At 41.1% G+C, this 18,158-nt stretch overlaps 1 protein-coding gene across 1 annotated transcript in view; it reads right to left on the reverse strand.

Moving 5' to 3' along the window:
* The window catches only part of RP1 (RP1 axonemal microtubule associated), a 258,962-nt gene that overhangs the window by 94,403 nt on the left and 146,401 nt on the right, over positions 1-18,158 (reverse strand). The window contains exons 32-33 of the mRNA XM_054020164.1: positions 6,771-6,990; positions 4,949-5,103 (exon numbers count right to left, since the gene is read on the reverse strand). Coding sequence (XP_053876139.1) covers positions 4,949-5,103; positions 6,771-6,990 — 375 coding nt within the window. The remainder of the gene's footprint in view (positions 1-4,948; positions 5,104-6,770; positions 6,991-18,158) is intronic.

Genomic DNA, 18,158 nt, shown 5'->3' on the forward strand with positions numbered 1-18,158 from the left:
TTTAATGCAGCATTAAATCTATATGATTCAAGGACAGCTTGGTGCAATGCATTCTTCTCATTTTATAACAATCCTATCTGCTTTGTACACTACCCAAATGAGGGCCCAGTGGGCCCCGGTGTGGCTAACAATGGTCAATACATTTTGATTAGCTGGAAATGTTTGCAGCCACTCAGTACTGAATCAAGTTGAAAACAATTGGAGTTTTAACAATAACAATGTTTCATATAAAAATTAAAAAAATAAATTTATGCACTATGGGATCTTAATAAATAAAACTACAAAGCACTTAGAATGGATATATTAGCAAACAGCTCTGTGAAGAACAACTCTGTGGTTAGCAAAGTGCTATAGAACGTCATAGCTATTTTTGTATAAAAGTAACACAAAAGCAGTTTATCTTTCACTAATATTAAAAATGCTTTCAGTGATAAAACATCCATTTACTAGAATTCCACACTTGACAGTCAGATTGCAAGTACATTTAAGTAACTGGTTCTTAATTAAGGCAATACAGGAAAAAATCTGTGCATGAAGGACAAGTTACTCACCCAGTGCAGTAACTGTAGTTTTTTGAGATGTGTCCCCCTATCGGTGCACCACTTCAGGTGTGCATGTGCCTCTTAAACCCTTGATCGGAGATTTCTAGCTAGCAGTAGTGGCGGATTAGCCACTAGGCCAACGGGGCCCATTACCAGGGGCCCCAGATAATTGGAGGGGTAGAGGGCAGGCGACCTGAGTGGGGCAAGCCCCCATGCCTCGACCCCATGCTGGGGGAGGACAGTAACTGCAGGCAGACGGGGTGGGGAGGGGCCCCCACTTGCTCGAATCTAGAGGCCGTCCACAAAACCCTAATCCGGCCCTGACTAGCAGTGTCAGTTCGGCCCAGGCATGCGCCCTATGCCTCCTCAGGGCAGACACCAAGTCTATAAATGGGTGTGTGGGCAAACCACCCTCAGTTTCTTCTCTACCTAGGAGTCTCCTAGGGAACAACCAAACCAGAGGGGAAGGATGGGTAATAGAGTACCCATGGGGACACACATCTTGAAGAACTACAGTTACTGCACAGGGTGAGTAACACATCCTTCATGCACAGATTTTTCCCTGTATTGCCTTAATTAAGAACCAGATGGAGTGAGTAACTCTTCCTTCTTCTTCGAATAGTGTCCCCACTTCACTTGACTTCTGAGCAGTATCCCGAGGAGGAGGAGGGAGCTTTGGAACAGGGTCCAGAACTGAAGCTGCATCAGATCTGATGGCATGAAGCAGGGTTTAATGCTTTGAAACTGTATGGATTGAAATCCAAGTAGTGGCTCTACATATCTCAGATATTGGAACATTCTTCAAAAAATGCAGTAGATGGGGCCTATGATCTGGCCGAAAGTACTCTCACCCCCTGAGGGGGCGAGGGCTGAGTACCTACAAAGTCATAACAGGCAGAGATACAACCCGATAGTCATTTCAAAAGTCTCTGAGCAGAGATAGGATCCCCCTTAGATCTATCTGCAAAGGAGAAGAAGCGTCTAGGCGATCTCCTAAACTGCTTATTCCAACCCAGGTGGAAGGCAAAGTATCTTCTAATGTCCAAGATGTGGAAATAGGATTCCTGCTGAGAACTCTCAGGTTTTGGGAAAAATACTGGTAGATGGATATAATAGTTAGGATGAAAATCCTTTGGTAGAACCTTAGGATGTGGAACTTTAATGACCTTGCCATAAAGAACATTGTAAGGGGGGCGGGGGAAATCTGCCATCAAGGCTCCAATCTCCCTGACCCTAGGGGCTGACATGATGGTAACTAAGAAGGCCGTGTTCATTGAAAAATGTAGTAGGGAGCAGATCACCATTGGTTTGAATGGAGTTTTCTTGAGGTGGTTGAAAACCAGGTTGAGATCCCAAAATGGGGTCAGGGTTTAATGTGGGGGAAGAGATTACCCAGACACTTAATAAATCTGGATGATATCAGGTGAGCAAAAATGAAGAATCCCTTGACTGGGGGATGAAAGGCTGATACTGTGGCCAGGTGTACCCTGACTGATCTGATGAATAACCCAGATGACAGATCCAGCAGCTAATCTAGGATGAGAGAAAGGGGAACCAACTCAGGCTAGAGGTAGCAACAACCAAACCAATGGACAAATCTCTTCCATTTTGGTAGGTAGGTAATGCAGGTTGATGTTTTTCTACTGTTTAATAACATCTGCTGCACATCAAGGAGCCACACCCTGAGATATGGTCGGGAATTTGATTGATGGTTGGACATTGAGTTGAAGCAGGTAAGGGTACCAAGCTTGTCTTGGCCAGGTATATGCTATGAGAAGAACTCTAGCCTTGTCCTGCCTGATCTCATTCAGCCTCCTTAGAACTAGGGGTGGTGGGGGAAAGACATAGAACAGACTCTTTTTTCATGATAGAAGGAAGACGTCCCCAGGGAGTGGTGACATAGATCCTCCCCTTGAACAGAAGAGAAAGTACTTCCTTTTCTCTGAAGCGGTATAAAAGATTGATATCTGGCAGTCCCTATTTCTGGAACATGCTTTGAAGAACCTCGGTGTCCAGGTCCCATTCGTAGTAGTGGGAGAAATCTCTGGCTGTAGTGTTCTGTATGCCTTGGAGTTAGACCACTGAAATCTGGATGTGGTGGGCTATACACCAGTTCCTGAGCTTTGTGGCTTCAGTACCCAAGGAGGAGGATCTTGCTCCTCCCTGCTTGTTAATGTAGAACATGTAGAATACATTGTCTATCATTACCCTGATTGTCTTGCTCCTGATGAGGGGCAGGAAATGGAGGCAATTGTTCCTGACTATCCTGAGCCCCAACAGGTTGATGTGGAGGCTAGCTTCATGGGCTGTCCATTTGCCCTGAACTGTTAGGGTGTGTAGGTGGACTCCCTTATCCTAACAGGGATGTGTCAGTAGTTAGCGTCACTCCTGGGGTTGGGTGACAAAGTGACACCTGCACAGATGTTGAGCTGCTCTTTCCACCAGTTTAGAGCATTCTTTACGTGCAACGGGACTGTCACCTGCCTGTCCAAGATGTCCCTACTGGAAGCAGCTGAGTAGTAGCCTTGCATGACTCATGGGAGTCTCAGGCATGTCTTCTTCATCTACCCTAGCCTCGTGGTCCTCAAACATTTCCTCCTGCGGGGGTGGAGGATGGATACAATATGATGGGGGCAATTTAGCTACAACAGGTCAGGTAAAAGATCTTGGAGTCATCGTGGATAGTTCTCTGAAGATGTCTGCGCAGTGTGCAGAGGCGATCAAAAAAGCAAACAGGATGTTAGGGATCATTAAAAAGGGAATAGAGAATAAGACTGAGAATATCTTATTGCCCTTATATAAATCGATGGTATGCCCACATCTCGAATACTGTGTACAGATGTGGTCTCCTCATCTGAAAAAAGATATACTGGCACTAGAAAAGGTTCAGAAAAGGGCAACTAAAATGATTAGGGGTTTGGAATGTGTCCCATATGAGGAGAGATTAAAGAGGCTAGAACTCTTCAACTTGGAAAACAGGAGACTAAGGGGGGATATGATATAGGTATATAAAATCATGAGTGATGTGGAGAAAGTGGATAAGGAAAAGTTATTTACTTATTCCCATAATACAAGAACTAAGGGTCACCAAATGAAATTAATAGGCAGCAGGTTTAAAACAAATACAAGGAAGTTCTTCTTCACGCAGTGCAGTCAACTTGTGGAACTCCTTACCTGAGGAGGTTGTGAAGGCTAGGACTATAACAGCGTTTAAAAGAGAACTGGATAAATTCATGGTGGTTAAGTCCATTAATGACCATTAGCCAGGATGGGTAAGGAATGGTGTCCCTAGCCTCTGTTTGTTAGAGGATGGAGATGGATGGCAGGAGAGAGATCACTTGATCATTGCCTGTTGGTCCACTCCCTCTGGGGCACCTGGCATTGGTCACTGTCGGTAGACAGGATATTGGGCTAGATGGACCTTTGGTCTGACCTGGTACGGCCGTTCTTATGTTCTTAAGTTATGTTCTTATGCGAGGGAGGATGTGAAACTCTGGTCTCCCTGAGGGACAGTACCAGTGGTCTGGTAAATTGCTACTGATAGGGTGGCCAGCATATCCCTCACCCGGCGCCGCTCCCTGAAGCCACCATTGGCCTGGAGCAGTGAACCGCGGACAGTGGGAGTCGCGATCGGCTGAAACTGCGGACACGTCAGGTAAACAAACCGGCCCACTACGTGCTAAAGGTTGCCGATTCCTGGGTTAGGGGGTTCTCTAAGTTAGACATTGAATCTAGTTTCATCCTTTATGTTGTTGATATGATTGTTAAATGAAATAATTTCACAGAAATCTGACTCTCTGCTTTCTTAAGAATACTACAGCTTGGTGATGAGTAAGTATGAAAAAGGATTATCTTATTTTTAAACTCTGTCAGTGCATTCTCTTCTTTAAGTAAAATTTCTCATCTGAGGTTATACATTAAATATCTCTTCTTTCGGGGAATATCACTTGTTTTAGTCCCAAAAGCTACTACGTTGCAAAGAAATTTGGTGCCCCCTCACTTTTGTTGCTGAAAATTATCAACAGAAATAATATTTAAGATATGATTATCAAAACTGCTATTTACATTAAAGGAATGAATCTCACAGCAATGTAAGTTTCCTGCATGAATCATTTTTATGATACTAATTTTGGTTCTTTGTCACACACTGCATCCCACATTTGGGACATAAAAAGTTGAGAGGCATGATCACAAGGGTTATGACTCAGATAAGCTGCTTTACACATGCAAATGTAGAACCCTGATTATCACCTATGGAAAATCTAAACATAAAACTGGAACAGAATTCTGCTACAAAGATCTATAAGGAGAATTTTGCTCTTACAATCAAGAGCTGGTGGTAGACATTCAGAAAACAGTACTATTGTTTGAGTTTGTAAGAAAACTTAACATTTGTGTCTTTTTACCTTGTTCCTTTGAAATTTTCCTCCTTTTACCAATGATTCGTGCAGTTTCCTCACACCTGTGTCCCCTCTTTCGCCATACAGAGTGATATAAACATTTGCAAAGGTTTCTGATCCCCAGTGGTCACCAGTGTGTATAGAGACAATATACTTGTGGACTATACAAAGAAAGAAGATTGTTTGAACAAAACAGATTGAATTGAAAGGGTAAGCTTCAAGGAAAACTGCAATATAATTTAAAGATATTCTAATAAAATCAGAGAAATAATAACAGCAAAAAGAACACGTTACATGGAGATTAGAACAGAAAGGGAGTAGTTCTTCTGTATGAACCTGAACCAACCCCCACCGAAGTCAGTGGGAGTCTTTTCATTGACAACAGTGGGAGCTTGATTGTCCCTATATGGCTCTTGTGCTAGTACACTTGGAAAAATTCATTCTGTTTTATTGTGTGGGACTCTGGAGGAACTCAGGAGAGGTCAATTTTTGCCCGTCAGAAAAATAAATGTCTCCAAGATAATAATAATAAAAAAGTAACCATCAAAGAGGAAGGCACTCTATTGACATGATGCAAATTAGAACAGAGAAGAAGGACATAAGGTAGTATCTGAATTCATGACAGTGTATGTATTATATGACAAGCTAATAAACACATTTAACATTGTAAGGTACATGATGCCTTTTAAAGTCTTCTGTCTTTATAATGCAGTCATATGACTGCATTTCGCTGATCCAGAGAGGCCTTCTTCTGGGAAGTATCAATAAGGCTGCAGCCCTATTTACCCTTTATGGAGATAGTGACATAGTAACATGAACTCCAAAAAAAAATTATATATAATTTTCAATATACATTATTATTTGGCTAATATTTAGCTATATAAGAGGTCATAATTAATCAGTGTAGTTTTCCTTTAAGATCCATAGTAGTTTTCAGACGCTCAGATAAGAGCAAACTGTGTTAACCATGTCAGAACATTTAGGCTATGTCTACACTACAGACCTTAAGGTGGCATAGCTGTACCACTGGAGCAGGACGATTGTACGGTCTCCCGTCTAGCCACTCTATGCCGACGGGAGAGGGCTCTCCTGTCATCATAATTAAACCACCCCCCCATGAGCAGTGGTAGCTATGTCAACAGGAGACACTCTCTGGCCATAGTGCTGTCCACACTGGCACTTTCGTTTGTGAAACTTATTTCAATCAAGGGGGTGGTTTTTTCACACCCCTGACCAACATAAGTTTTACCAACAAAAGTGCTAGTGTAGACATAGCCTCGGTTTAGAGAAACCATGACAGTTAGGCCCTTAACCAATTGACTTGCATGTATAATGCAAAAATGTGAAGCTCTGTATTCTTTAATTTTATAGATACAAGTTTGGAAGGCCCTCTGAAAAAAGTGGGACCTTCCCACATTACAAAAATGCCCTTGAAATTACAGCACAACTTTATTGTACAGTAATGGTTATTTCTGATATTCACTTCAGTAACTCAAGCTATGATAAGCTAAAGAATTCAATACTAAGTCTACCAAAATTGACTTCCATAGCTTTGAATTATGTCTTATCTTTTACTAGCATAATTAGATTTTTCCAGTTTTGCACACTTAGAGTTATGCACAAGATTTAGCAAATGTTAAGCCCAATTTGTCATGTAACTAGGAAAGATTTTAAAATGTGCAGTATTGTCACAGTGCATGCGCGAATGGAGTCGCTGCAGAACCACCATAGATACTGAGCACAGAGAATGATTAAATGTAATATTTGCTGAACTGGCTCTTTTTCAAAGGCTGGTTCTCATTGTTCCTGTCTCCTTTGCTATTTTTACCTGGTAAAGGTTTCTGGTTCTCATTCACTGCAGGGAATTCTTTCACCAGCTCTCTGTCTTCTCTGTTAACAGAGAGCCAGCAGTTACAGTCAAAGTTCACTTCTTGTTTAGTATGTAGCTCTTGCATGTGAAAGGACTTCAGATGCCAGCCCTCAAAGCCTGGCAAATCATCACAGCTGACCCGAATCTTGTACACATCCCCCACATCTCCAGTTTCAACCTGCAATAAATATAATGAAGAAAAGTGGGCTATCAAGGCAGCTTCATGAACAGAGATTTTTTTCCAAATGGCATAGGACAGATGAAGTTAATGTGAACAGACAGGAAGGATGATTTTGTGGTTAAGATAAAGGAGATGAGGGAATCTATTTCCTGGTTTTCCTCTAGACTTCTGGTGTGACCTTAGGCATGCCATCTGAATCTGCCTTCTCTGTTCCCTTATCTGCAAAATGGGGATGATTCTTTCCCCACTAAGGAGCTGTGAGGCTAAATTCATTAACATCTGTGCACTGAGGGCCTTGGATGGAAGCTGTTATGTAATGGTCTGATCATGCCGGCTGCTGAGTGCCCTCAACTACTATTAAAATCAATAGGATCAAGCCCTAAGTGTTAGGTATTATGAGTAATAACAAGAAGTAATAATAAAGCCTCGCTCAAGTAGTTTTAATGAAATATTCACTTGTATAATGATAGAATTCATAATCCAAATGATTTCATATCCACTTCACTGGAAAAAAGGAGCCATTTTGTTCTTTTAAAAAAAATCATTAACCTTATACATCTAGCTTTGAACAATAGGGTTGCCCTTCCCTACTGTCGATGATGTAACCACATTGTCCTGATGATCGGAAATGGGAAAGTTGAATCCCTTGATACTGTTGCTGGTTAACTTCAAGTCCAGGAGGAATCTTTCCACTGCTCACTACCTCCATGGATCTCTCTGAGCCCCAGTTTATCCATGCAATTCACAGCTTGAGGCACTGGAGGGGCCAAGGGTGAATGACATAGATATAAAAAAAGCTGGATAGACATGGCAACATTTGCACTCAGATCCCTTCTCATTACTGTCTCATTTCCTTAGTGTCTGTGGAGCAGGGAAAAGAGAAGGGAATTGCTGAACCCTCTAACCTCTACTCTCCCCACCTCTTATTCCAAGAGGTAGTGATCTGCAGCCTCCCAAAGGTGTAAAAATTGTTGGATTGGATGGAGAGAGCAACTTTCATTCACAGCCATCAGGCCAAAGCAGCACCCACATCTGATTGTTTCATCAGCCTACTGCTGGAAACAATAGTGGCTTCAAGAGAAACAAGAGACTAAGCTAGTTTTAAAAGGTAACAATTAATTTTAAGACAGGACTAAGCAAAAAATGTTGCCCAGGGTCTTGTATTCCATCAAAACTTCCTTCTCTCATTTTATAAGTTAATATTTTCAGTCCAACTACAAGATAAGGATTCGTGACTGGTGCCTGAGTGAGTTAACCTGCTATTTAGGGACAGCAGAGATGAAGGAATATTTTATATTATTTTGGGCAAAGGACAATTAGTTGACCTACTCTCATTAACGTCAACAGAGGTCAAGTAGCTAAAATATGGTGGAGTGTTTTGAATGTTCAGAGGAAATTGTCAGTTAAAAAGATGGAACCTACTAAAATAATACTGCAATCAGAAAAGGACAATGGGTTAATTCTACCTCCAAGCTAAACCCCAGAAGTCAGAGGGCAGTTCATAGGGACTGGGACATGAAATCCTCCTCACTGTCCATGTAGCAGTGCTGCTCTGTGGCTGATACTGTGGCCCTGAGGTTGTAGTTATGCACTGGAGAATCCACCAGACTTCCCCCTCTCTTTCCTGGGCCAACACCTACTTGCCCCAAGCCCTGCTATATGGGGATACAAGAGCATCCTATGTGGAGCTGTACTCTGAAGTACACCGTGGATTTGCACCCCTTTGTGGGTTCACTATATCCTTCCCAAGCCTTGTGCAGTGGAATCACATTGATTCCACTGTGTTTAAGGATATCTCTGTGTCCATGCAAGGGGAGACAGAATTTCCCCATTGCACGAACAGGGTTTTATTTCAAGAGTTTTTCATACAAGGTTGTGGAGGTTGCAAAGGGTATCATGAGGCCTGGCTATATTTGTTGTACTAATCAGTCTAATTCTTCTCAAAAAGTGTGTGTTTTTCTCTTATTCTCAAGGGGAGAACATACTGTTCTTCTGCATGTCCAAATTGGACCTTCTTCAGAAGCAATGAAGTCATAAGTTCTGCTTTTTCACAGCAAGACTTTCTGTTTTTAAAATTATTGCCTGCAGTTTTTCCTTCTTACAGATGGACCCCTTGACTCCATTTATATCACACAGCTACTTAGTTATACGTACCAACGAGTATTTATTGGACAAAACTTTATGGTTTAGAATTGCAAAAATACAGCACTCGGATATTTTTCTTTTTACTTGAGGTGGCATATTGTACTCTGATCTTGTCTTCTGCTACCCAGACCTCTAGACTTCTAAACAGTTGCAAAGACATTCTAATGACATTTTAAAAGATATACAGTATATTGCATTCCTTGCAATGTGCCGACAATATACATTGTAGATGTAACGTACAGGAAGACAGTTTCAGAGACTATTTCATTACTGTGTGAAGCGTGACTGCTCTAAAACCATTGTTTTTCCTCCATTTCCCATAATCATGGTTTCAATGAACTCTGTGACTATGCCTCCAACCAGAATATATCTGCAGCAAGACTTCTTCCTGATCTACTGAATTAAACTGTACTGGGTAATCTCAATTGAATTCAGCAGATATTTCTCTCCTTTTAACATTTTCCCCTCTAATTCAGTCATTATTATCCTCTTTTCTATTTCAGTCTTTTGGTCCATCATCGTAATGCATGTTTTTATTATATCAATTCTAACCCTTTCCCAAGCAACTTACCATGATCACCTTTCTATTTCAGAATTGGATTTCCTACCTTGGATCCAATAATTGTCTTTCTTCACCTTCTGATCCCTATAAGCTTCAAATTAATGCAAAATGTCCTAAGTAGAGCTGAGCGAATAATTCTTAGCAATGCAGCCTCTCTCCTCATCTTATGGAGTATTTGCAAGCAGAATACTCTTTCCTCATATTTATTCATGATTCAAAGTTTGCTAATTAATTTTGTCACATATTTTTCCTCTCTCAATTAATCACAGTTGGAGCCAAGTATTCTATACTTGGTGCTTGAAATTTGAGCTATGTTAGTTGTGATTGGTCACATGCTAAGTAACAGGTATTGCTTCTGTTCCATGATTGAATAAGCATAACTCTTATAATCAAGAGCTGGCTTTGAACAAGCCACTGGGGCTTTGAGTCTCACAGATAAAGGTACCAAATAAAAGAAGATTAAGTAAATTTGTAATATTTTAAGCCTTTACCTTTCTGGGCTACACACGACTTCTTCAGAGGAACCAGTCCTAGAATAGTTAGGCTACTCTAAGATTTATTGTCCTGATGCATACTTTAATTTTAATTCATTGTCACTTTCACATAAAGCATGTGTGCATGCATATGTGATCCTAGGTACAAAGGGTGTGGTCAGATCATTGTAGGATCATGTAATTTCCTCTGTATCAGAGCTCTGGAAACCCTGACCTTCTAATGTGCTAAGCAGTGATCCTTCCCACAGAAAATATACAAAGTGCATTGCTTCTTGTCTTAATCCACAGATGTTAACGAGAACAATATTTCACCCTCCTCCTTGTAACAAACTTTTATGTACTTGAAAACTGTTATCATGGCCCCCCCTCACTCCTTTTTTCTCCAAACTACATGGTATTTAATTTTCTGCCATTCCCACAATTGCTGACACAGAGTAATCATGAATGTGTGCATGGTCCTCTCTGCAGAGGTTTGTGGTCTCATACTTATCAAGCTCATTTAATACCACTTGTACCAGCACTCTGGAGATTGGTTTTAAGGATCCCATCCTCATGATGTCTAGCAGTGCTACTTCTCATATGATAATTATTTGGATTACAGTAGCATGTGCAATGTGCAAAGTGCTTTCCAAATACATAATAAAATACCATTCATGCCCTGAAAAGCTCACAATGTAAGAAAACAAGAAATATGTAGAAATTGGGGAAAGGGATAAATATACCATTATAATATATACCAATATCCATTCTAGGTGAGCTTAGCAGGTCTTCTATGAGCCCTCAAAATTTCACAAAAGTAAACCCCAAAGGGATGCCTCTACAACTGAAACAAATCATATTTTTGAGCAAACATGGATTTATTATTATTTTATTAATTATCTATTTTTACATTATGTGCCCAGCTCCACTTTCATAGATTCTATGGCCAGATGGAATGATTGGTATCATTCAGTCTGATCTCCTGCATAACCGAGACCATAGAACTTCCCTGAATTAATTAACACAGAGCATATTTAAAAAGTGCCTGTGATGGAGAATCCACTACATCCATTGGTAAGTTGTTCCAATGGTTAATTACCTTCACTGTTAAAAATGTACATCTCATTTCCAGTCTGCATTTGTCTAGCTTCAACAAACTTGTTTGTGCCTTTACTGAACATTAAGATATACTTGCCACTATTTTATAGCCAAGATGCTTAGAAATACAACAAAACATATGTTTAACTAGTTAGGTTACAGAATGTTAAAACTAATGATAGACATCCCAGAATGTTTCTGCTTCTCTTTCCCAAGAACAAGCAAACATCAAGAAGACAAATCATGTAAAATTTCCATGTATTAAATAGAAGCATAATTGTAAAAAGAATGTAGGGTGTGTTGTCAGAGCCTTAAATCTAGCTTGTAAAGTGGCCACGCCAACCCCTCTCCTTTCCAAAGGAAAAATTTCTGCTTGTGTTTTTGAAACTCCAGGAAAAACTTACGAAGGTGGAAATTTAAAACTACTGTTTATTTCTTAAACACTGAAATGGCAAACACCTTTTGAGATGACTAAACGAATTGTTTGCTTCAGTCTTCACGGCTGAGGATGTTAGGGAGATTCCCAAACCTGAGCCGGCTTTTGTAGGTGACAAATCTGAGGAACTGTCACAGATTGAAGTGTCACTAGAGGAGGTTTTGGAATTAATTGATAAACTTAACATTAACAAGTCACCGGGACCAAATGGCATTCACCCAAGAGTTCTGAAAGAACTCAAATGTGAAGTTGCGGAACTATTAACTAGGTTTTGTAACCTGTCCTTTAAATCAGCTTCTGTATCCAACAACTGGAAGATAGCTAATGTAACGGCAATATTTAAAAAGGGCTCTAGAGGTGATTCCGGCAATTACAAACCAGTAAGTCTAACGTCGGTACCGGGCAAATTAGTCGAAACAATAGTAAAGAATAAAATTGTCGGACACATAGAAGAACATAAATTGTTGGGCAAAAGTCAAAATGGTTTCTGTAAAGGGAAATTGTGTCTTACTAATCTATTAGAGTTCTTTGAAGGGGTCAACAAACATGTGGACAAGGGGGATCCAGTGGACATAGTGTACTTAGATTTCCAGAAAGCCTTTGACAAGGTCCCTCACCAAAGGCTCTTATGTAAATTAAGTTGTCATGGGATAAAAGGGAAGGTCCTTTCATGGATTGAGAACTGGTTAAAAGACAGGGAACAAAGGGTAGGAATTAATGGTAAATTCTCAGAATGGAGAGGGGTAACAAGTGGTGTTCCCCAAGGGTCAGTCCTAAGACCAATTCTATTCAACTTATTCATAAATGATCTGGAGAAAGGGGTAAAAAGTGAGGTGGCAAAGTTTGCAGATGATACTAAATTGCTCAAGATAGTTAAGACCAAAGCAGACTGTGAAGAACTTCAAAAAGATCTCACAAAACTAAGTGATTGGGCAACAAAATGGCAAATGAAATTTAATGTGGATAAATGTAAAGTAATGCACACTGGAAAAAATAACCCCAACTATATATAAAATATGATAGGGGCTAATTTAGCTACAATGAATCAGGAAAAAGATCTTGGAGTCATCGTGGATAGTTCTCTGAAGATGTCCACGCAGTGTGCAGAGCAGTCAAAAAAGCAAACAGGATGTTAGGAATCAATAAAAAGGGGATAGAGAATAAGGGGGAGAATATATTATTGTCCTTATATAAATCAATGGTACGCCCACATCTTGAATACTGCGTACAGATCTGGTCTCCTCATCTCAAAAAAGATATTCTGGCACTAGAAAAGATTCAGAGAAGGGCAACGAAAATGATTAGGGGTTTGGAACGGGTCCCATATGAGGAGAGATTAAAGAGGCAAGGACTTTTCAGCTTGGAAAAGAGGAGACCAAGGGGGGATATGATAGAGGTATATAAAATCATGAGTGATGTGGAGAAAGTAGATAAGGAAAAGTTATTTACTTATTCCCATAATTCAAGAACTAGGGATCACCAAATGAAATTAATAGGCAGCAGGTTTAAAACAAATAAAAGGAAGTTCTTCTTCACACAGTGCACAGTCAACTTGTGGAACTCCTTACCTGAGGAGGATGTGAAGGCTAGGACTATAACAGCGTTTAAAAGAGAACTGGATAAATTCTTGGAGATTAAGTCCATTAATGGCTATTAGCCAGGATGGGTAAGGAATAGTGTCCCTAGCCTCTGTTTGTCAGAGGGTGGAGATGGGTGGTAGGAGAGAGATCACTTGACCATTACCTGTTAGGTTCACTCCCTCTGGGGCACCTGGCATTGGCCTCTGTCGGTAGACAGGATACTGGGCTAGATGGGCCTTTGGTCTGACCCAGTACAGCCGTTCTTTTGTTCTTATGTTCTTAAATATTTTGTATCTAAATGCAATCCTTCATATAATAATTTCCTGAAATCATTGTTATAGGAATAATAACATGGTTATGTACAAATATGGCAAAATCATTTGATGTTATGATTGGTTAGCAATATAAGAAGCCACTTAAGTATAAAATATTTATATTAATGGCAATGAATTAATTACAGGCTGTGTGCAAGCAAACCCTCCCCAACTCAGAAAGACAAGAAAATCATAATTCCAAAAACTGTCATGTAGAATCAACAACTTAAGCTAAAGATTATGTAAAAGTCTATTTAATTTTAGAAGACTGAGGAACTGAAAACTCTTAAATAAAGAACAGGGAGTTTTGGATTTTGAAGACAGAATTTCAGTTTCCGACAAACTAACAAAATTGAGCGAATATCTCAGAGAATGGACTGAATAAAAAGGATGAGTTAAAACTAGCTTTGAAAGTTATCTGTTGGCTTCCTGCCACAAGAAGAACAGAGGCAATTATGAAATGTAGCATATTCATTAAGACGACTGCATGTTCAGGACCTGAAAGTTTCACCTAAGACAACCACAAAGGCATGAAGCCAATGAATGGGTGACAGCAACCAACATTGAATCTAAACAAGCCTGAAAGAGAAGTGTTTTCCTATAATTTCATGAAAATAGGAAGCAGAAGGATACAAAATATTGAAGAGAGCACCCACTCACTCATAGAAGGACTGCTAGGCAGAGATGGCATTCACCTTTCGAGGAGAGGAAAGACCCTATTCGGACACAGACTGGCTAACCTAGTGAGGAGGGCTTTAAACTAGGTTCGACGGGGACAGGTGAGCAAAGCCCACAGGTAAGTGGGGAACATGGAGACCGGGGAGATGGGTCGGAAACAAGAGGGAGTGTGGGCTATATTGGCAGAGAGAAAGGAGGGTCAGGACAAAACTGGGAGGAAAGATCAAACCAGTATCTTAGATGCCTATATACAAATGCGAGAAGTATGGGGAATAAGCAGGAAGAACTGGAAGTGCTAATAAATAAATACAACTATGACATTGTTGGCATCACTGAAACTTGGTGGGATAATACACATGATTGGAATGTTGGTGTGGATGGGTACAGCTTGCTCAGGAAGAATAGACAGGGGGAAAAGGGAGGAGGTGTTGCCTTATATATTAAAAATGTACACACTTGGACTGAGGTAGAGATGGACATAGGAGACGGAAGTGTTGAGAGTCTCTGGGTTAGGCTAAAAGGGGCAAAAAACAAGGGAGATGCCATGCTAGGAGTCTACTACAGGCCACCTAACCAGGTGGAAGAGGTGGATGAGGCTTTTTTCAGGCAACTAACAAAATCATCCAAAGCCCAAGATTTGGTGGTGATGGGGGACTTCAACTATCCGGATATATGTTGGGAAAATAACACAGCGGGGCACAGACTATCCAACAAATTCTTGGACTGCATTGGAGACAACTTTTTATTTCAGAAGGTTGAAAAAGCTACTGGGGGGAAGCTGTTTTAGACTTGATTTTAACAAATAGGGAGGAACTCATTGAGAATTTGAAACTAGAAGGCAGCCTGGGTGAAAGTGATCATGAAATCATAGAGTTTGCAATTCTAAGGAAGGGTAGAAGGGAGAACAGCAAAATAGAGACAATGGATTTCAGGAAGGCAGATTTTGGTAAGCTCAGAGAGCTGATAGGTAAGGTCCCATGGGAATCAAGACTGAGGGGAAAAACAACTGAGGAGAGTTGGCAGTTTTTCAAAGGGACACTATTAAGGGCCCAAAAGCAAGCTATTCCGCTGGTTAGGAAAGATAGAAAATGTGGCAAAAGACCACCTTGGCTTAACCACGAGATCTTGCACGATCTAAAAAATAAAAAGGAGTCATATAAAAAATGGAAACTAGGACAGATTACAAAGGATGAATATAGGCAAACAACACAGGAATGCAGGGGCAAGATTAGGAAGGCAAAGGCACAAAATGAGCTCAAACTAGCTACGGGAATAAAAGGAAACAAGAAGACTTTTTATCAATACATTAGAAGCAAGAGGAAGACCAAAGACAGAGTAGGCCCACTGCTTAGTGAAGAGGGAGAAACAGTAACAGGAAACTTGGAAATGGCAGAGATGCTTAATGACTTCTTTGTTTCGGTCTTCACCGAGAAGTCTGAAGGAATGCCTAACCTAGTGAATGCTAATGGGAAGGGGGTAGGTTTAGCAGATAAAATAAAAAAAGAACAAGTTAAAAATCACTTAGAAAAGTTAGATGCCTGCAAGTCACCCGGGCCTGATGAAATGCATCCTAGAATACTCAAGGAGCTAATAGAGAAGGTATCTGAGCCTCTAGCTATTATCTTTGGAAAGTCATGGGAGACGGGAGAGATTCCAGAAGACTGGAAAAGGGCAAATATAGTGCCCATCTATAAAAAGGGAAATAAAAACAACCCAGGAAACTACAGACCAGTTAGTTTAACTTCTGTGCCAGGGAAGATAATGGAGCACGTAATTAAGGAAATCATCTGCAAACACTTGGAAGGTGGTAAGGTGATAGGGAACAGCCAGCATGGATTTGTGAAGAACAAATCATGTCAAACCAATCTGATAGCTTTCTTTGATAGGATAACGAGCCTTGTGGATAAGGGTGAAGCTGTGGATGTGGTATACCTAGACTTTAGTAAGGCATTTGATACAGTCTCGCATGATATTCTTATCGATAAACTAGGCAAATACAATTTAGATGGGGCTACTATAAGGTGGGTGCACAACTGGCTGGATAACCGTACTCAGAGAGTTGTTATTAATGGTTCCCAATCCTGCTGGAAAGGCGTAACGAGTGGGGTACCGCAGGGGTCTGTTCTGGGACCGGCTCTGTTCAATATCTTCATCAACAACTTAGATATTGGCATAGAAAGTACGCTTATTAAGTTTGCGGATGATACCAAACTGGGAGGGATTGCAACTGCTTTGGAGGACAGGGTCATAATTCAAAATGATCTGGACAAATTGGAGAAATGGTCTGAGTTAAACAGGATGAAGTTTAACAAAGACAAATGCAAAGTGCTCCACTTAGGAAGGAACAATCAGTTTCACACATACAGAATGGGAAGAGACTGTCTAGGAAGGAGTACGGCAGAAAGGGATCTAGGGGTTATAGTGGACCACAAGCTAAATATGAGTCAACAGTGTGATGCTGTTGCAAAAAAAGCAAACATGATCCTGGGATGTATTAACAGGTGTGTTGTGAGCAAGACACGAGAAGTCATTCTTCCGCTCTACTCTGCTCTGGTTAGGCCTCAGCTGGAGTATTGTGTCCAGTTCTGGGCGCCACATTTTAAAAAAGATGTGGAGAAATTGGAAAGGGTCCAGAGAAGAGCAACAAGAATTATTAAAGGTCTTGAGAACATGACCTATGAAGGAAGGCTGAAAGAATTGGGTTTGTTTAGTTTGGAAAAGAGAAGACTGAGAGGGGACATGATAGCAGTTTTCAGGTATCTAAAAGGGTGTCATAAGGAGGAGGGAGAAAACTTGTTCACCTTAGCCTCTAAGGATAGAACCAGAAGCAATGGGTTTAAACTGCAGCAAGGGAGGTCTAGGTTGGACATTAGGAAAAAGTTCCTAACTGTCAGGGTGGTTAAACACTGGAATAAATTGCCTAGGGAGGTTGTGGAATCTCCATCTCTGGAGATATTTAAGAGTAGGTTAGATAAATGTCTATCAGGGATGGTCTAGACAGTATTTGGTCCTGCCATGCGGGCAGGGGACTGGACTCGATGACCTCTCGAGGTCCCTTCCAGTCCTAGAATCTATGAATCTATACCCTCTGCTACCCTGCTCCAGCATCACATTTCCTAAGCAGGCTGCCACAGATAGATAAGAAAAACAGAGAAGATTCAAGAAGAAACCAACCCCAGGAGAACTTCCCCAAGACTTCAGCATGGATTGGTGAGAGGAAGTTAACTAAGATACTGCCAAGGGATTAGATTTAAAACTCTCACAGTGATTTTGTTGGAATATTAAAATGCTCTTGTAACGTAAAGGGCTAACTTTCTCTTTTTAATCACCAAGTGGTTAGACCACATATTTCTGGAGCGGAGACAGGAGCTAAACATTGGTAAGCAGAGAAACAATGGGGCTGTAACTGAATTTACAATTGTTAATATTCATAATTGGTCTGTCTTAAATGACTTTTTTCTAAGTAACTAATTTAAATATCTTCTTTGATTTCATAGAATTTAGTTAGGATTGCTTATTTTGTCCAACTATAAACTTTTTAGGTTATTATTAATAACTAGACCAGGGGTCGGCAACGTTCGGCACGCGGCTCGCCAGGGTAAGCACCCTGGCGGGCCGGGCCAGTTTTATTTACCGGCTGACGCGGCAGGTTCGGCCGATCGCGGCCCCCACTGGCCGTGGTTCGCCGTCCCGGGCCAATGGGGGCGTCGAGAAGCTGCAGCCAGCACATCGCTCGCCTGCGCCGCTTCTCGCCGCTCCCATTGGCCCGGGACGGCGAACCACGGCCAGTGGGGGCCGCGATCGGCCGAACCTGCCGCGTCAGCCGGTAAATAAAACTGGCCCGGCCCGCCAGGGTGCTTACCCTGGCGAGCCGCGTGC

Source organism: Malaclemys terrapin, chromosome 2, assembly GCF_027887155.1.
Source record: "Malaclemys terrapin pileata isolate rMalTer1 chromosome 2, rMalTer1.hap1, whole genome shotgun sequence".
NCBI lineage: Eukaryota > Metazoa > Chordata > Testudines > Emydidae > Malaclemys > Malaclemys terrapin.